The sequence below is a fragment of the Oncorhynchus keta genome, chromosome 11 (assembly GCF_023373465.1).
Source record: "Oncorhynchus keta strain PuntledgeMale-10-30-2019 chromosome 11, Oket_V2, whole genome shotgun sequence".
Lineage (NCBI taxonomy): Eukaryota > Metazoa > Chordata > Actinopteri > Salmoniformes > Salmonidae > Oncorhynchus > Oncorhynchus keta.
Genome location: NC_068431.1, coordinates 51,763,534 through 51,784,058, shown reverse-complemented (window position 1 = coordinate 51,784,058; position 20,525 = coordinate 51,763,534). Strand labels below are relative to the sequence as shown.

At 43.7% G+C, this 20,525-nt stretch overlaps 1 protein-coding gene across 5 annotated transcripts in view; it reads right to left on the bottom strand.

Moving 5' to 3' along the window:
• Nucleotides 1-20,525, bottom strand: part of LOC118390561 (A disintegrin and metalloproteinase with thrombospondin motifs 2) — a 59,602-nt gene continuing 39,077 nt past the window's right edge. For 2 of the 5 annotated variants that reach the window (XM_035781238.2, XM_035781240.2), the window contains 13 exons: nucleotides 20,379-20,492; nucleotides 20,094-20,239; nucleotides 19,803-19,978; nucleotides 18,543-18,676; nucleotides 17,951-18,074; nucleotides 17,715-17,795; nucleotides 17,153-17,316; nucleotides 16,248-16,407; nucleotides 15,677-15,809; nucleotides 15,204-15,411; nucleotides 14,947-15,076; nucleotides 14,769-14,843; nucleotides 11,586-12,795 (listed from right to left, as the gene is read on the bottom strand). In XM_035781238.2, coding sequence (XP_035637131.2) covers nucleotides 11,912-12,795; nucleotides 14,769-14,843; nucleotides 14,947-15,076; nucleotides 15,204-15,411; nucleotides 15,677-15,809; nucleotides 16,248-16,407; nucleotides 17,153-17,316; nucleotides 17,715-17,795; nucleotides 17,951-18,074; nucleotides 18,543-18,676; nucleotides 19,803-19,978; nucleotides 20,094-20,239; nucleotides 20,379-20,492 — 2,529 coding nt within the window. In that variant the 3' untranslated portion in view covers nucleotides 11,586-11,911. Of the gene's footprint in view, nucleotides 1,053-1,140; nucleotides 1,420-1,579; nucleotides 1,881-11,585; nucleotides 12,796-14,768; nucleotides 14,844-14,946; nucleotides 15,077-15,203; nucleotides 15,412-15,676; nucleotides 15,810-16,247; nucleotides 16,408-17,152; nucleotides 17,317-17,714; nucleotides 17,796-17,950; nucleotides 18,075-18,542; nucleotides 18,677-19,802; nucleotides 19,979-20,093; nucleotides 20,240-20,378; nucleotides 20,493-20,525 lie in introns of those variants that run through there. The other 3 variants (XR_004826963.2, XM_035781241.2, XM_035781239.2) reach the window with 3 other exon arrangements.

Sequence of the window (20,525 nt, the reverse complement as noted above, 5' to 3'; positions counted from 1 at the left end):
TATTCCTGAAAATGTATTTTATTTGGTATGCAATCTTCATTATGTGGATATTAGCATTCTTTACCATTCATGACACAGTTCAAAAGTCAAAGGAGGACAACAGATCAGATTATCAGGTATGAAAACATACAGTTCATATTGTTGTTTCCATTGACAAATGTGTTAGAATACTACAAGGTGATTGTGCTGCTGCTAGTCCTATGAGCACATGGCTCATGCACCTGCGTGTGAAAAGCACTACACATTTGGCATTATATAGGCTGCGTAGTAATTATATGCCCAGTATGACACAGCAAGCAAACTTTATTAGTAGATAATGACAACATGACAATAACAGTAGCTTTAGATGATGTAATGAGATGGAGGAGGGGATGGGATTAGTGGGTGGATTGCTGAGCAATCAGACGTCACAAGATGCAGAATTTCGTCTGGAGGGAGAGGAGAGAAAGTTGTCCTCGACAGGCAGCCAGTCTCAGTCAGGGGTTCAATAACATGGGCCTGGTTTAGTTGAAAGCCCTCTCACCACGTCAAGGTACAGGTCGAGAGGAGGATTTTGTTTTTAATTAAGGCCTTTAACCCCCTACTCTATCTTTGTAGTGCTTGACCTGATGGGACTTGGATAGGTGTGGCAATATGACTCAACCCTGCTGTGTAATGGACTCCGGGACACTTCTGCCATATTACATACACAAATCTAGAACCTCTAGATATGCAAACACTAACTAGAAACCAATGTCTAATTCCATACCAACCCTGGCCTAAAATTGGATTTGGAATTGGACACAAAAGATTCATGGCTACGGAGAAGGGGTTAAGGACCAGTAAGTCTAACTGGTCAACTGAACAGTCAATTGAAAATGTTACCTGCAATGAATACATTTTAATATGCAAATGTATAAATTTACAGCCAATTCAAGCAAGTTTCAAATATTTACCAGCAAACAAATGGAAAATATACAAATATTTACATGCTTGTAAATGTTACTTGGAATACAAGACAGATACCTATGCTATATACTTACCAAACAACTTACCAACTTCACAGCCAATGTCTGCAAAAAAACACATTTATACAAATTTAAAACAAGTTATTACGGTTATTTACAATAACATACAATATATAACAAGACGCAACGTAGTAAAATACCTACCGTCTTGAGGTGGGAAGCTGGCCAAGCAGTGAAAACAAGGATGGGGAAAACATCAGACGAAACAGATGACGGACAGACAAATTCACGCACATTGGCAACATGAGACAAACAAGACACATGAAAATGCTTGCCGCATCTCCTGCTCCAGGCCACCTCCATACCTTTTCTCACGTATTTCCAACAGAAGCAGTGGACGATGACCTCTTGTGTGGAGCTTGACAGGCCTGGACCCAGGACGCGGACTGGAATCGGGACTGGGAAATGGTGCCTGAAAACAAGAGAAATATGTTTTCTCATGGATTTCTGATGGTATCGTGCCAAGAGGGTTCCTCATCTCTGCAGAGAGTAAGACAATAGCAAGAAAATCGAACATCAGTAAATAAACTTTCATATCGTTGGTGACGGAATATAGCCTGTAATGTTATTACCTTGTTCCACGACCTCGGTCACTCAAGATAACCTCAGGGAACAACACTGTCTTTGAAGAAGTAGGAGGTAATGATCTCCCGCAGACGGATTGCCTCTCTTGCTGCATTGTTGGACCCCATCCTTGAAACATCCTGCAGAGCAGCAGACGTCTCCTCTGGCACACAGCGGTGATCTACAGATCCCCTCCTGGTCCTCGTGTCTATCCTCATGAAGTTATGCAGGACACAGATGGCCCTGGTCACCCAACCTTGCAGTGCCCTACACGGTAACTGTAGGCAGGAATCTCCAGTTACAAGGTATCTGTAGGAATATGGAAGATAATGTAATTATTAGACTTTTATGTCACCAGGTCATTGTGGATTACTAAAGTATTGTATCCCTTATATCAAATCATGATAACAATGGATTGATAGGTCCATAAGAAACAGACTTCCTTCCTTATACGCAAATTAGACCACACTGAATATTATGTTATTATTATCTCCGTCCTCACTGCTAGGGACTGGAAGTACACAAAAGCACCTGCCCTATCCAGAATAGCCTAATGTTACTCTTGTTGGATTCTGTATTTTACATTATAGCCATTAGCATATATGTGATTAAATATTATCTGATGTTGGTTGTGTGAGGTGTCTGCATTTGTGCACTGGAGCATCATTATGAGATTAAACAACTGCTTGCTACTTGCCTGTTTGTGTGTGACAAGAACTGAGTAACATGGTGTGACCTGCATGTTGCAAAACTGTAGATAACAGCCCAGAAGATGCTTTGTCCCTGTGTTTGTATGTAACAATATTGAGCACATGGTGTGACTTGTTGTATCTTACAAAGTTGTGATAGGGAGGGGTGGTCATCACGAGGTTTAACTGAAATGGAAAAATACAACACAACAGCAGGAACTGAGCAACTGTTCTAACTAGGCTGCGATACCAGAACAGTAAGGATCTATACATCGATGGAGGGAGGACTCCAAGAAGCGCCAAGAGGCGGGGACCCGCCTGAGCGCCTGCGATAGGCTGGGCAAGTTTAAACCACGCCCAGCCTCTACTGTGATAGGCCAACAGAAGGTCAGTACTCTGTTCTGTCCTGCGTGGTATTACAGTATGCCCGTATATACAAAAGTTGCATTTGCCATTTATTACTTAGCTAATAAAAAATACATAGTATACAATCGGTGACTCATTGTTATATTTATCCCGATACCAAATTCGAATTTACGCAATTCTAACACTCTCACTTTGACCGTTGGGGCTGCTATCCTTTCACACTCCTCCATGGCTGTTAGCTAGCTACCTAAAAATGCAGGTAGCTAGCAGTGATAAAAACATCAAGATAGCTAACGCTAGCTAATATGAAGTTGGGTTGCTGGTGATATTTAATTCACTTAGCTAGCTATCTATCTATACAGTATGCAAAGTTGGCTAGATAGCTAACTACTGTTAGCAGCTTATTTGAGTTAGCCTGCACTGTGACGTTAGCTAATTAAAACAAAGTTGTTGTTTTTTACATTTTAGAAATGTATTTACTTAAAAAAACTCTTGTTGCTACCCATCCCGGATCCGGGAGAATTGTCATCAACTGACACTAAGTAGCATAACGCAACGGGAAAAAATCTTACTAGAAAATATTAATATTCATGAAATCACAAGTGAAATATATTCAAACACAGTTTAGCCTTTTGTTAATCACCCTGTCATCTCAGATTTTGAAAATATGCTTTACAGCCAAAGCAAGACAAGCATTTGTGTAAATTTATCTATAGCCTAGCATAGCATTATGCCTTGCTAGCAGCAGGCATTCTGGTCACGAAAATCAGAAAAGCAAATTAAATCGTTTACCTTTGATGAGCTTTGGATGTTTTCACTCATGAGACTCCCAGTTAGATAGCAAATGTTCCTTTTTTCCAGAAAAAATATTTTTGTAGCCGTTAGTTCTTCACGTTTGGCTGAGAAAACTACCGGAAATTGCGGTCACGACAACTCTGAAAAATCTTCCAAATTAGCTCCATAATATAGACAGAAACATGGCAAACGTTGTTTATAATCAATCCTCAAGGTGTTTTTCAAATATCTATTCGATAATATATCAACCGGGACATAGCTTTTTTTCAGTAAGACCGGGTTGAAAAATGGCTACCTCTGTCTTTTGCTCGAGAAATACACAAAGAGCCATCAGGTGTTTGTGTCGCTCAATGTTGTCGCTCAGGCTCATTCTTCAAAATAAAAGCCTGAAACTATGTCTTGTGGTACTAGACACATTAATAAGGAAGCCATAGAAAACGGAATATCGTTCATAGGGAAGCATAGGAAGGAACTCTTATTTATAAACCGCTGCGTTCCTGATTGGATTTTTCTCATTATTTTGCCTGCAAAATCAGTTCTGTTATACTCACAGACAATATCTTTACAGTTTTGGAACTTTAGAGTGTTTTCAATCCTAAGCTGTCAATTATATGCATATTCTATTTTCTGGTCCTGAAAATAGCCCGTTTCCTTTGGGAATGTTATTTTTCCCAAAAAAAAAAAAAATGACCCCTAGATTCAGCAGTTACTTGAATAGGTTCTTCCAGCCATGTGGACGATTGGAAACAGGGCAGCAAAAAAATGTGTTAGTCACCAGAGCGTTTTAGAGCATATTACTATGTAACTATTTACCCATTTAATAACCAGACCTTCATACAAACTTGCTATGCTGAATTCTTGACGCACAAGGTGCTGCCATATGATGCCAGAAAGCCCAGAAGCGAGTCACTCTGTGCGGTCTAAACGGCACTCGGCTTACTTGTGAGCGAGCGCCTCTGAGGTGAAATAGAACTAGAACGGCCTGTGTCCTCCTTACTTCCCGATCGCTTCGAGGTAACCAAGCTGCCAGCATAGCAACGGACACGTTGGTTCATGGTCCGAGCAACAAAAATTAGAACTCATAGAATCCCATTGTGTCTTATTTGGCACGACATCAAAGCTCCACCACCATATTTTACGGTGAGTATGGGGTTATTTTCTGTTCATGCATTTTCATTTCGAAGCCAAACCCACCACTGGTGTGCATGGCCAAAGAGCTTAATTTTCATTTTAATCCAAGAAAGCCTGCAGTTTGCTCAATGGCATTGGCACTTTGAATGGAACTTGTGCTTTGGTCAGATGACATGAAAACCAGTGTCCATGCACACCCAATGTGTTCTGCAACTCATAAAACATCTTAGAAGGTGAGATATTGAAAGGTATTGAAAGCCCCTGCCTTTTTTGAGATTTTGTTTTATAACTTGTTTAACAAAAGCTATTGCTCAGAGAAAGATAATTAGTATAAAATAATATTATTTACCAATTATGTAGCATACAATATACAGTGCATTCAGAAAGTATTCAGACCCTTTGACGTTTTCCACTCCATTTTGTTACTTTACAGCCTTATTCTAAAATGGATTAAATACACATTTTTCCTCATCAATCTACACACAATACCCCATAATGACTAAGAAAATGTATTTAAAAAATGTGCTATTAGACATGGAATTGAGCTCAGGTGCATCCTGTTTCAATTGATCACCCTTGAGATGTTTCTACAAATTGATTGGAGTCCACCTGTGGTAAATTCAATTGATTGGACATGATTTGGAAAGGCACACACCTGTCTGTATAATGTCCCACAATTGGCAGTGCATGCCAAAGCAAAAACTAAGCCTTGAGGTCGAAGGAATTGTCCTAGAGCTCCAAGACAGGACTGTGTCGAGGCAAAAATCTGGGCATGGGTACCAAAACAGCTTTGAAGTTCCCCAAGAACACAGTGGCCTCCATCATTCTTAAATGGAAGATGTTTGGAACCACCAAGACTCTTCCTAGAGCTGGCCGCCCGGTCAAACTGAGTAATCAGAGGAGAAGGGCCTTCATCAGGGAGGTCACTCTGACAGAGCTCCAGAGTTCCTCTGTGGAGATGGGACAAACTTCCAGAAGGACAATAATTTCTGCAGCACTCCACCAATCAGACCTTTACGGTAGAGAGGCCAGACAGAAGCCACTCCTCAGTAAAAGGCACATGACAGCCTGCCTGGAGGTTGCCAAAAGGCACCTAAAGGACTCCTAGAGCATGACAAACAAGATTCTCTGGTCTGTACAGAGAGATCCTTGATGAAAACCTGCTCCAGAGTGCTCAGGACTTCAGACTGGGGCGAAGGTTCACCTAAGGGTAAGTTGAGCCAATAGCCATGGGCCACCATACCCCATACACATTCTGATAAATGTTGTCCATTTTATGTATAACATCCATAGTTTTTTTGCAGGGTGTCATGCATATGAACTCAACTGCATTTTTTAATGTTACAGAGCAGACATTATCATTCCCTCTGCATACAAAAGTAAAGCAAGCAGGGGTCTAGCCCCCCTTGAGGTTTTTGAAAGAGCAGGTAAGGAAGTGAGAAAAGGGAAGAAGTCCATTTGAGGTGCAGCAAGGAATTTAACAATAGGCAAAGATAACACTGAAGAGGTGCATTGACAAGACAAAAAAGAAAACTAACATGTAACTGCGAAAGAGAGGCTATGATGGAGTAGCAGAGGCTCACAACCCAGCTAACCATTCTAGGGAGAGAAAACATTTTTGTAATGTTATCCGGAATGTTCCCCTAATGTTTGAGTGTCCAGTTTTCCCATAGTCAGGGGAACATTCTATCTATGTTAGTAAAAAACCTTCTGAGAGCCTTTTTTTAGCATGTTTTGGTGTTGAAGTTACATTCCCTTAATGTCAAACAGAACTTATCTAGAACGTGGTGACAATGTGCAAGTTTAATGTTCTTGACACGTTTCATGGGAACGCTGCAAGAACATTACTGTGTCCTTTTCTCTGAGGTTTAGGAGAATATTCCATCAACCATCCCAGCAAACATACACAGAACATAGTTACCATCATCTCAGAATATAAGTTATTCATGTTCCAGACACGTTTCAAGAACATTTCTGTGTAAATCCTGTTCTTGAACGGTGTGGATTTCAAGAAAACAATTTATTTTATTGAACCTTTATTTAAACTCGGTAGCTGTATAGAATGAACAAATACTGATAACATATGAGAGGTAGTGGAAATATGGTCATCGTTGAGTGCTCAAAGGTAATCCTACAGATTCCCATCTTTCAAACTAATTTGAATTAGAACAGATAAGTGTGTTGTAACTGTCATTAACATCTAGTGCTGAGAACGTGAGCGTAGGATGACTCCCTTAGCAGGTCTCAAGCCCAGGCCAGCAGCATCAATGACAAACACCCTAACCACTGTCCCAATAAGGGTTATCTCTAGTGCATGTATAGTTAGTCTATAGTCTAGTCTATAGTCTAGTACAGTTAGGTCCTGTCCAGAAGAAACCCTAACCTCTTCCCTATGCACTTGTGTAGATCTGAAACAACTTGATAGGTGTAAGTAGTAGGGTGAATGCACTTTCAAACTAAATTCCAGCTCTGTTAAAAGTATTTTATTGATAATAGTGATTCAGGAGTATCAGTAAAACAAGTTTATATGCCCCACCAACATTAGACACCTATACACAAAGCCCTTAAATTACTGTGAAATAAGTCAATCAAATCAATGATGACACAATCTTCAGATGAATGGATATCTGACGCGGACATGGCCACCATGTCTGATATCCATTAATCTGACTATTGAGAGCAGGAAGATTGGAGTACCGTAGACCAAGAGGTTGTGAGTTCAAATCCCAGGTGAGGACATGTTGAATAAGATTTAGTGCTTATAACTTACATATTTGACACACATGATTACACTTTGCAAGTTCAATTATTCACTGTGTGTGAGAGTATACCCAACTCTGCCAACAGACAAAGACCTATCAGTGGTTCACTAATCAGGGCGTTGATTTACACACTGTTTTTGCAATGTTCCCATGAAACATTACTAGAACATTACTATCTTATGTTCTGAGACCATGGCAACCATCTTCTGTATACAGTATGTTTGGACGGGCGGAACATTCTCCTAACCCTTAGGAACCTGGACACATGAATGTTCTTGCAACATTCCCATGAAATGTGTCTAGAACATTAATGTCTTACGCTCTGAGAACATGCACCAGCCCCCACTGTCACAGGACACCATCACCCACTTACCCCAAGGTGGCTCAACTTACCCTGTCCCTATGCTCTCCTTACCCTGTCCATATGCTCTCCTTACCCTGTCCCTATGCTCAACTTACCCTGTCCCTATGCTCTCTTTAACCTGTCCCTATGCTCAACTTACCCTGTCCCTATGCTCTACTTACCCTGTCTCTATGCTCTACTTACCCTGTCCCTATGCTCAACTTACCCTGTCCCTATGCTCTCTTTAACCTGTCCCTATGCTCTCTTTAACCTGTCCCTATGCTCAACTTACCCTGTCCCTATGTTCTCCTTACCCTGTCCCTATGCTCTCTTTACCCTGTCCCTATGCTCAACTTACCCTGTCCCTATGCTCAACTTACCCTGTCCCTATGCTCAACTTACCCTGTACTTACCCTGTCTCTATGCTCTACTTACCCTGTCCCTATGCTCAACTTACCCTGTCCCTATGCTCAACTTACCATGTCCCTATGCTCAACTTACCCTGTCCCTATGCTCAACTTACCCTGTCTCTATGCTCTACTTACCCTGTCCCTATGCTCAACTTACCCTGTCCCTATGCTCAACTTACCCTGTCCCTATGCTCTCGTTACCCTGTCCCTATGCTCTCCTTACCCTGTCTCTATGCTCAACTTACCCTGTCCCTATGCTCTCTTTACCCTTTCCATATGCTCTCTTTACCCTGTCCCTATGCTCTCCTTGCCCTGTCTCTATGCTCAACTTACCCTGTCCATATGCTTTCTTTACCCTTTCCCTATGCTCTCTTTACCCTGTCCCTATGCTCTCCTTACCCTGTCTCTATGCTCAACTTACCCTGTCCCTATGCTCTCTTTACCCTTTCCCTATGCTCTCTTTACCCTTTCCCTATGCTCAACTTACCCTGTCCCTATGCTCTACTACCCTGTCCCTATGCTCAACTTACCCTGTCCCTATGCTCAACTTACCCTGTCCCTATGCTCAACTTACCCTGTCCCTATGCTCAACTTACCCTGTCCCTATGCTCTACTTACCCTGTCCCTATGCTCTACTTACCCTGTCCCTATGCTCTACTTACCCTGTCCCTATGCTCTACTTACCCTGTCCCTATGCTCTACTTACCCTGTCCCTATGCTCTACTCGCCCTGTCCCTATGCTCTCTTTACCCTCTCCCTATGCTCTCCTTGCCCTGTCTCTATGCTCAACTTACCCTGTCCATATGCTTTCTTTACCCTTTCCCTATGCTCTCTTTACCCTGTCCCTATGCTCTCCTTACCCTGTCTCTATGCTCTACTTACCCTGTCCCTATGCTCTCTTTACCCTCTCCCTATGTTCTCCTTACCCTGTCTCTATGCTCAACTTACCCTGTCCCTATGCTCTCTTTACCCTTTCCCTATGCTCAACTTACCCTGTCCCTATGCTCTCTTTACCCTTTCCCTATGCTCTCTTTACCCTTTCCCTATGCTCTCTTTACCCTGTCCCTATGCTCTCCTTACCCTGTCTCTATGCTCTACTTACCCTGTCCCTATGCTCTCTTTACCCTTTCCCTATGCTCAACTTACCCTTTCCCTATGCTCTCTTTACCCTTTCCCTATGCTCTCTTTACCCTGTCCCTATGCTCTCTTTACCCTTTCCCTATGCTCAACTTACCCTGTCCCTAAGCTCTACTTACCCTGTCCCTATGCTCTACTTACCCTGTCCCTATGCTCTACTTACCCTGTCCCTATGCTCTCTTTACCCTTTCCCTATGCTCAACTTACCCTGTCCCTAAGCTCTACTTACCCTGTCCCTATGCTCAACTTACCCTGTCCCTATGCTCAACTTACCCTGTCTCTATGCTCTACTTACCCTGTCCCTATGCTCAACTTACCCTGTCCCTATGCTCAACTTACCCTGTCCCTATGCTCTCGTTACCCTGTCCCTATGCTCTCCTTACCCTGTCTCTATGCTCAACTTACCCTGTCCCTATGCTCTCTTTACCCTTTCCATATGCTCTCTTTACCCTGTCCCTATGCTCTCCTTGCCCTGTCTCTATGCTCAACTTACCCTGTCCATATGCTTTCTTTACCCTTTCCCTATGCTCTCTTTACCCTGTCCCTATGCTCTCCTTACCCTGTCTCTATGCTCAACTTACCCTGTCCCTATGCTCTCTTTACCCTTTCCCTATGCTCTCTTTACCCTTTCCCTATGCTCAACTTACCCTGTCCCTATGCTCTACTACCCTGTCCCTATGCTCTACTTACCCTGTCCCTATGCTCAACTTACCCTGTCCCTATGCTCAACTTACCCTGTCCCTATTCTCTACTTACCCTGTCCCTATGCTCTACTTACCCTGTCCCTATGCTCTACTTACCCTGTCCCTATGCTCTACTTACCCTGTCCCTATGCTCTACTTACCCTGTCCCTATGCTCTACTTACCCTGTCCCTATGCTCTACTCACCCTGTCCCTATGCTCTCTTTACCCTCTCCCTATGCTCTCCTTGCCCTGTCTCTATGCTCAACTTACCCTGTCCATATGCTTTCTTTACCCTTTCCCTATGCTCTCTTTACCCTGTCCCTATGCTCTCCTTACCCTGTCTCTATGCTCTACTTACCCTGTCCCTATGCTCTCTTTACCCTCTCCCTATGTTCTCCTTACCCTGTCTCTATGCTCAACTTACCCTGTCCCTATGCTCTCTTTACCCTTTCCCTATGCTCAACTTACCCTGTCCCTATGCTCTCTTTACCCTTTCCCTATGCTCTCTTTACCCTTTCCCTATGCTCTCTTTACCCTGTCCCTATGCTCTCCTTACCCTGTCTCCATGCTCTACTTACCCTGTCCCTATGCTCTCTTTACCCTTTCCCTATGCTCAACTTACCCTTTCCCTATGCTCTCTTTACCCTTTCCCTATGCTCTCTTTACCCTGTCCCTATGCTCTCTTTACCCTTTCCCTATGCTCAACTTACCCTGTCCCTAAGCTCTACTTACCCTGTCCCTATGCTCTACTTACCCTGTCCCTATGCTCTACTTACCCTGTCCCTATGCTCTCTTTACCCTCTCCCTATGTTCTCCTTACCCTGTCCCTATGCTCAACTTACCCTGTCCCTATGCTCTCTTTACCCTTTCCCTATGCTCTCTTTACCCTTTCCCTATGCTCAACTTACCCTGTCCCTATGCTCTACTTACCCTGTCCCTATGCTCTACTTACCCTGTCCCTATGCTCTACTTACCCTGTCCCTATGCTCTTCTTACCCTGTCCCTATGCTCAACTTACCCTGTCCCTATGCTCAACTTACCCTGTCCCTATGCTCAACTTACCCTGTCCCTATGCTCAACTTACCCTGTCCCTATGCTCAACTTACCCTGTCCCTATGCTGAACTTACACTGTCCCTATGCTCAATGTACCCTGTCTCTATGCTCAACTTACCCTGTCCCTATGCTCAACTTACCCTGTCCCTATGCTCAATTTACCCTGTCCCTATGCTCAATTTACCCTTTCCCTATGCTCAATTTACCCTTTCCCTATGCTCAATTTACCCTGTCTCTATGCTCAACTTATCCCATCCATGGCGTAAGTTGTGCCAAGATTCAGTACCACTAATGTTATGTTTTCAAAACTATTATGTTTACATTAATTCTGATTATGTCCAGGGATAAACAACAACAACAAATAAATATATGTAGATATCATTGTTAGAAAGAATACTGCAGTATATTTCCCTTGATACTGCATGTAAAAAATGCCTCAACATACTCCACTCTCCCCTATATATACTGTATATATGTATGTATATGTATATACATTCTTTATGTACGGGTGGTCCTGGGAATCAAACCGACTACCCTGATGTTGCAAGCACCATGCTTTACTAACTGAGCTACAAAGGTCCAAATTGTAAACTGTTCACAATATTAACAAAAGTACGATATGTAATAAAATCAAAGCATAAAAGACGATTGAATCTCTTCATTGCCAAGCAGAGAGAACAAATGTGCAATTATCGCTCAAGAGAATGTATTTACAGAATAGAAATTGTAGAGTTCATTTCTCAGTATTTTGTCTGTTTTGTCCATTGCTGTTCCCTTTCCTCATTGGATAAAAAAAAAAGCAAAGCAGGCCAAATTCCAATCTTCAAGCCGCAAGTTTTAATTTCTACATGACTGACAGTCTCTCAACTGGTTTCACTCTGGTTTCAATAAAGCAAAATGGTTATGCAGGTGTTCAATAGAAATATTTCCACATAGAGCACGAACAAAGATGTCTTGAATGACTCACTATCAAGGTCCTGGTTTTCTTTTTGCTCGTCTGAGAAGTAAGTCTTGCATCTGTTTCTCGGCCAGGAGTTCTTGTATCCTCTTGTTTCGCGTCGTTTCTCGGAACGGAGGCCGTATTCTAGGAACAAAGTGGTTTTGAAAGACCTCATTGTCTACACCAACGATCCTATATGGCACGTCCACCGAGTTGTTTTTTCGCTTGTCCTCTGTCCTGTGGGGGGCTATGGTGGAGGGCATGAGTGTCACAATGACCCTACGCTGTGTTGGAATGGTTTTCCGTCTCTTGTCTCCTTTAGGTCTGGAAGTGGATGGAGCCAGGGTTGTCCAGGACTCCCTCTCAATAACATCAACCCAAGCTGTGGTGGACTTGGGGACATTTGTAGTTCTGAGAGTTGATGGGTCCTGACTGGTGGGGATTGTGGTGGGTTCAGCGGTAGTGATGGTTCTGGGAACCGTAGTCTCCTCAGTGGTGGTGGTTGGAGGTTTAGTACTTCTGGCAGTAACCAGGGAGGTGGTTATTCTTCTGGGCTGTCTAGTGGTTAATCCAGGGGTGGTGGTAGGCCTATATGTTTTAGTTGTGCTGCGTGCGTCGCTTTTGGTTGTATACTCCCCATAATCATCATGCTCGACATAAGCAAAGTCAGTGCTATATATCCCAGCGGTGGGTTTGGGTCTGAGGATTGTTGTCGGGGTTGTTGAATAGGTGCCATTGGTGGGGGTGGGTAGTGTGGTGTACCTCCAGGACCCAGTGGTGAGGTTCTGGCCCATAGTGGTGAAGTTCCCCTCGGTGCAGGACTTGCAGCACATCTGTCTGTACCCCGTGTTGGTGCAGTACCTGCTCAGCACCTCCATACGACAGAACGTTGACCTATCCCCCTTACACTGCCCTGAAACACAAAGCAACACACATCTCAGAAACAAAACACAACCTCTATAGGCCCAGATGTTATGGAAAACATAATAAACCCTAAAACTACCCCAAAGAAAGGAGAAGTGAGAAAGTAACAGGAAAGGCTACTGTGATGAAGCAAGCATAAAGGAAGGGGATGCTTTGTCAGACTGAATGGATGTCAACGGTAAGATACAATTGCTCTTCATCATATTATTCATCACTCGCGGTGTATAATCTGTGAGACAAAAAGTTGAATCATTTCATGAGTTTATTTGTTGGGTTTGGGCTGTACTGCTAAAACAAACTAGAAACCAAAGTCATAATACACTCTCCCTGTCAAATATATGAAGCTGTCTATGCAGTTCAGTATGGAGCTGTTTGTCTTGATTGAGTACTGTACATTAAATCAGAAGGTACTGTACACAGTTAACAATTTGGTGAACACGGGTTAAGAAATGCATAACACCAGCAAGCCAAAACAGATGAACAATAACTGATATAAACACTGGTCGTCAAGGGAAACAATAAATGTGTCCTCCTTTGTGTAAAAAGGAACCCATTTAATGTCTTGTGATAAGCATTAAAAACTCTTAATCCAGTATCTCTGATAAAAATCATTTTGGACCAATATATAGAAGGGAACACATGCTTTCAGGCCTTACGAGTTGGCTGGTGATAGCACACAATTCATTGTTGTCACCAAGTTCAGAAACTTGGTCCTTAATACAGGCAACACATTTTGATATGCTGTAGATACTCCCAAGTCACAGTTCAAGTCTTGTTGACACAGGGTTTTCACCACGGCGGCCAGAATATAGCGTTCCACAATAATGATACAATGATAATAAATGACAATATCTGTGTTGTCCATGACCGGTGCTATGAATTAGAATCCATTTGGTTGTAAACATCAGGTTCAAGTCATTTTTTCACCCTCGGGAAGCTTCTGCTGTGTCACACAAGAAAAAGCCATGTTTTCATTTCTCTCAACAGCCTAATAAGGCAAAGGTATTCTCGGAGATGTTTATGACAAAATCACTGCACGAGGTCTCTGAGTATCTTTTTTGTTGTTGACTAATGCCTTACAATTATACACTAACAAACAAGCATTTAGCGATATAAGGACACATTTTTAGTGTCCTTGGTCTGACGCACAAAATGTGTTTTGAGTCAAATTCACAGTACTTTCTGAAAGTGGGAATGAAACTCTCAGCTCCCCATAAACATTCTGGCCTCCTTACTAAATTCCCATACTGTTTAATGCTCATTAAATGTTTCACTTAAATATTTAGGTAGAATTTATACAAAAATACATAGACGGTATGGTAACAGTCAGTGATGGAGAGGCAAAGTAATCCACACCTTACTTCTGTGGTACTATTTCTGTTGATAATTGTGTATGCATACTGTATAACTATAATGAGCATGAGTCTGCTGCACCTTTTGTGTTGAATAAAATGTCTCTTCTTGTTGTCAAATCAAATCCACTGCAAAACTCCACATTCACTTCCATTGAGTGTCCCAGGTTGAAACCCAACGACACGCAACCAGTGAGCGACTCCATATACAGAGGCCACGACCATAGTCCTGCATCCAGGCGTTCATAGAGCCTTATCAGGATGGGATGGAAACTTCCATTGCTCTCGTCAGTGAGTGTTCCAAGGCCAGCTCTGCAGCCTACAGTACAGTAAGACCCCTGAAGGATAGAGTGTGTGAGAGAAAGAGCCAAAGAGACCACAGTGCAGGAAGCCTCCACTCCCCCTCAGCCAGACAGAGAAGCCAAAGTCGGGCAGGAGCTTTTCGGAGCCAACCTCCAGTGTCGAGGAGAACAGGAGAAGAGGAGAAGAACAGAGAGCCACTATCAATGCAGTCTGCCTTGCAGAGAGAGGCAGAGAGAGAAGGGTAGAGCCCAGGTGAGCAGAGGCATGCAGCAGACCCCACACTCCGCGCTATAGAGGGGACGTTTACTTGAGGAGATCTTGGGTACAGGAAATTCTGGGTTGGACCGTGACAGCCACTGGATCAAAAAGTTTTTTCCGTCACCTGAGACCAAAACAAACAGAAAAGGATTGTGCACGGTGTGAAAGTCAGACAATATTGTATCAGTAATACATTTTTATGTACTTTTTAATGTGTGGATAGTCACCTGTGCAGGGGACTAGCTGGCAGGTCCTGAGTGTAATGGGTTTTGTCTCCATGCAGAGTCCAACTGAGTTATCAGGAGTGTTACACAGAACCTGGCGCTCCTGGCTCCCGTTACCACACGTCACCGAACACTAAAACACACGCACACACTCCTCTGAGTTAAACATTTCATGGAAACAAGTGTTTTCCTGTCTATCTTATATTTAGTGTCGGTAATGGTGGAGAATGATTCACATTTGCCTTTCATCGCCTACGTACCTGGGACCAGGGTCCTACTCTCCACTGGGCAGGGCAGAGCTGGCGGTTGCAGGGTCGTCGTCCCTCTGGCCTGTCATCGTTACAGTACTTGCTGTGGATGGAACGTTGGCCACCTCCAGAGAGGGGCTGCTGACAGCGTACAGAGCGGCTCTGGTAGCCCGTCTTCCCACAGGATGAACTGCACTCCTCCCAGTCCCCAGTGATCCAACTGGAGAATAGAGTACACACACACACACACACACACACACACACACACACACACACACACACACACACACACACACACACACACACACACACACACACACACACACACACACACACACACACACACAGGTAGACCGGGAACAGAAATGACTTACTGAGACAACAGGAATAAGCTTATGTACAGACATAGTAATACAATTGTTGTATAGAACATTAACAGCAAACGTATCAAACAAACACATACATAAATAAATGCATTCACATACACTGGCTGGGAGCACTCTTTCTGGTTACAATCCCTGCTGATAGGTCTGAGATTGTCAATGTTCACACAGTAGCTGCGGTGGACCATCTTCCCATCGGACTTTCTCCTGCAGCCAAACCGTGTGTACTGCTTACCTATCGAGGGTACAGTGTACACAATACCACTCACATCAACAATGTGGGTCAACATCCAAGGTTATTTGACAGGTAAAGCCCTTTCCTGCAGTCAATGACCAAAAGCGCCCTCTTTGGTTTCATGGTTATGTCATTAATATTTTTTTGAATTTATTTTGTAATAATGATTCGAAATACGAAAATACGGTGTTTCGATGTCAGTTTTTTGGGGGTATATTTCAGTCTTCTGTGATGTACAGTATATAAAGTGTAATATTGGGATGCAAACTCAAAATGGACATGGTGCAGGTGTCTTCTTTTTTTAAGCCTGTAACCATGTGTGTGAGGTTACAGGACTAGGACTACCCAGAAAGTGTGACCCTGACTCAGCCCACCGCAGTAAAAGGTTTGAATAGCATATTTATTGACCCTTCTAAAGACACGCCTTGTTTTACCTACCTCCTCCACAGGGTTTAGAGCACTGAGACCACTTTTTCAGAGCCCATTCAAAGTAGGCTGTGTCCTCCTGCACCAGGTTGCTCTCTATGGATGACTGCAGCTTCTCGTGCAGAATGTATTTGTAGGAGAGGGTCACTTTGGAGTCACCGTGGGAACGGATCTGTGGGAGGAAAAGATACAGTGCATGCCATAAATGACAAATGGTAAGTTATGGAGCAGCTTGAAACGTGGCAAACACGACAGCGACAATGATACGATACATTTTCTTTAACTAATGTGCATTTTTTTTTTTAAAGGCCCACACTGTTAGGTTGGAACAATATTGTGAAAATGATCCATTTCAGCCTGTTTTGGTGGGGTGTAGTTCTGGCCTTCCAGAGACATCACCATTCAGTAAATTAGTTAATTAACCAGTAAGAAACATCTTTGCCAAAACCAGAATGTTTTTCATTTTCCCCTCCCCACTCAGACCACTCCCAGACAGTCCTAGCAAAATTATTGCCTGAGAAATTGCCCTTTACTAAGAAGCTGCTTTTGATTTATTTTTGACAATTTTAATTGAAAACAATCACAGTATATAATTGTTACCAAAAAAATGATTTGATATTGAGATAAAAACAGCTGCATTGGACCTTTAACTAACTCCACATGAGGCAAACAGATGCAAAGGCTTTTGCCAATGATATGGCTGGATAGTGGATACTCACTGCATAGAGAACATTTCAGGTTCAATTATTTCCTGAAGCTACTGCTACTATATCCGTTGGTGAGGTGGTTTTAACTAAAAGTGGGTACGGACTAAACAACGATATTAAAAACATTGCTCTGTGGCATGTAGGCTACACATTAACACAGGTCATCGCAGTCATTTTGATTTTGTCAGGGACCTGAGTATATTGACTCACCATGACCAGAACAGCATATCCCAGAGGTCCTGTGGTCTGGACGGTCTCCGTGTCGTCATCGTTGTGGTACTCCCACTCCACCCCCTTCTCTATCACCATACGGGACTCTGGGAACTCATCCTCGTTATTCAGAAACAGATAACCTGTGGCCTGGTTCTTCACCGCTGACACCGGGAGAACAATGAGAAAAGGAAATCCTAATGGTTGGTTTCTTTTCCGTCTCAGAATGACACTTTTGGTTAAACTTGAATTTTCCTAAACTTGGTTATTCATATGAGGACCAATCCAGAGACATTTGGCAGGATTGTGATGATGAGCATTAGAGCAGTATAAATCAGTATCCTCAGGTGATCTCTTCCCAGTAGTTCAGATCCATTATTGGCAGCCGACTAGAGTTGTCTGTACACTCAAACCCAACGCAGCCAAGACCTGACTGAAGCAGCAATTAATAACAACCTTCCTTACCCAAGCTAGTCACAGATTACTGATTTATTGAGGCCAATGTCCAGGGATATTAACGACCCACTCTGTTATTCACAGAACCATCCATAAATAACCCTACCGAGGATGTGAGGGGTCCCCTTGAACTCCTGGATCAACAGATGCCTGGCCCCTCGGGGGATTTCAAGTATCTTGAGGAAACCTGAAACAAACCGCAAACAAAATAGATGTGTGCTGACGAAGAGTCTCGTCTTGGTATAAAATCAGCTTAAGATACCGAGAAGGGCATCCCTAGACTCCCATTAAAAAAAGAACTAATTGTGACGTGAGGGTAGAGGAAGTTGAGGAGGGGCTCACCTTGTTTTTTAACACTTCTAGTGAAGTTTCCCTTGATGATCTTACAGCTGGAGTTGTCTCCACCACATATCCCACATTTGTCCTCCTGCGTGTCGGAGGCTATCTGGTTATCACAGCCAACGTGCTGTAGACAGATTAGCTGAGTCAGTGTTTGGGAGTATGGGATCCGGCTGAGGAGTGGGCCTGGATGGGTCAATCAGGACAAAGACATTCTTTCCGACAAAATTATTTCTGACAAACCTCCTCCCTCCTCCCATTGCACGCACAGACAGACAGACAGACAGACAGACAGACAGACAGACAGACAGACAGACAGACAGACAGACAGACAGACAGACAGACAGACAGACAGACAGACAGACAGACAGACAGACAGACAGACAGACAGACACTGTTTATATCAGTATGGATAAACTGTTTATATCAGTCTGGAAAACGGTCATAACTTCAGTTGCACCAGACCAGCGAAAAATACCCAGTAGCAGGAGGAGATTTATGGGATTGTATAAGGCGTGGTAATGTTTACGATCATATTTAATCATGTCCCGTCATGCATGACTTCTGTAGGCCATAAGACCTGGGCGATGCCTACCTCACAGTCCCCCCGCACACATATACTGTAAGGGTCTTTGTAGGAGCAGCGTGTGCCATCGTGCACCATCCTGTTCATGGCCACCACGTCTCCTGTCTCCTTAGACTTGCAGTAGAGTTGGCATCTCTCATCAGCTACAGTACAGATGAGGGGGGGGGGGAACATGATATAGGGTTTAATAAAGAAATTATAGTCATACAGTCTTCAGCTTTCTTTGACTGTGCCCATAGTCCTGTCCATATATTATACTATGTCTGCAATAATTTTGTTTTAGTCATGAGGATACACATGTATGGCACTAACAACAGGATAAGGCAAAAGGACACTGTAAGGGTGTGTAATGAGACCCTTCATTTATAAAGCTAATCAAATAACACAATGACACTCTGTCCACCCCGGTGGAAAACAGGAGGGAGATTCCTGAGTAATGACATTTCCATGTGTCCTTATTTAAACACTGGCCTGACCGACGTTCCCCTGACATGTGGAGAGGCATGGCCTGTCTGTCTGAGGGCTTCTCAGATTCCCCGGGTAAACCAATCATTCCCCATTGACCCCACTCAGAACAATCATTATAGTCGCCAAGAGACTTGAGCTGCTGGGTCATTAACTGAGCTGATGCAGCCTCGGGAAGTAGAGTGAATGTCAGTGCAGCCAGATGCTTCTTCTCCTCCTCCTACTTCTCCTGCTCTTCCTCCTCCCTTTCCTCCTCCCCCTGCTCTCCACCTAGAGCTCAGCTGTCTGTTTTAGCGATGGGCCACCTTATGTAACTTCAGATTTGTATGATGGTTTGCCATGGAAATTGTCTCTGGCCTCACAACGGGAGAATGAGAGCAATGGTGTAGACATTTTTCCGTTCTCTGTCTCAACAAAGCCTCCAGGTCAACTTCTGATTAAACTTTTTTTTTTTTTTATCCATCTGGCCTCTGGACAGTCCATGGTTGGAGAAGGCATGCACAACACAGGAGGTTGGTGGCACCTTAATTGGGGAGGACAGGCTTGTGGTAATGGCTGGAGCGAAATAAGTGGTATGGCATCAAACACACGGCTCCGTTCCAGCCATTATTATTCGCCATCCTCCCTTCAGCAGCCCCCACTGATGCACAAGATGGAGAAAGTCCAACTCTTATTATACTCTGCTTCTATTCTAGGTGTAACAATATGGCAAATAGTTGCGTCTTATATTTAGTGTCCAAAAAGTGCCCCTCTGTCTTTTTCAAAGCCAGGACTTTTGACTCCCAGGCAGCACTATGGACTTACGGTCAGGATGCTCATAGGGCAGCCAGTGGTGCTTGGTGTTGTCATACTCAAAGTAGGGGTCCCACATCTTGCACTGCTCCTCCCTGAAGTCAGCGAAAGGCTCGGAGCACTCCTCTAGGTTGCACAGCTGGAATTCATAGCTGTTGCCATAGCAGGTGCGTCCTCCATTGGCAGGGCTGAGTTATGGCAAGGGAGAAAGGCAGCGGAAGCCCCTTACATTTTAGACATCTTCCTATTATGAAGAGGGAGTAAATGCGCATCTATCTGCGTGTCGTCTTGTGTTGTACTCACGTTGGGTTGTCACACTGACGGGTCCGGAAGCGCACACCGCCCCCACAGGTGCGAGAGCAGGAGCCAAAGTTACTCCACGTGCCCCAACCACCATCCTGCCTTAGAATGTCTGGAGTCAACTTGATGCAGTAACCTTTGAAGCAGTGCTGAAAGAGAGGGAGAGGGATGGGACGAGAGAGTGGTAGAGAGAGAGAGAAGCAGGGTGAGAGGAAGAGAGTTGCCACCGCTTATGTTTACACAAACATTGCAGCAAAGCATTAACGTGCAAAGAGGAATCGTTCTCACCATCCCCGGTGAACACTTAGTGCCGTCGATGGGCGGACCCTTCTTGGTTTTGCAGAAGAATGGGTTGTCTGGGTGACTGCACCAGAGCTGCTTGCAGGGGTCATAGGTGCTGTACTAAAATAAACAGATTCATGCTCTCTCTCACAC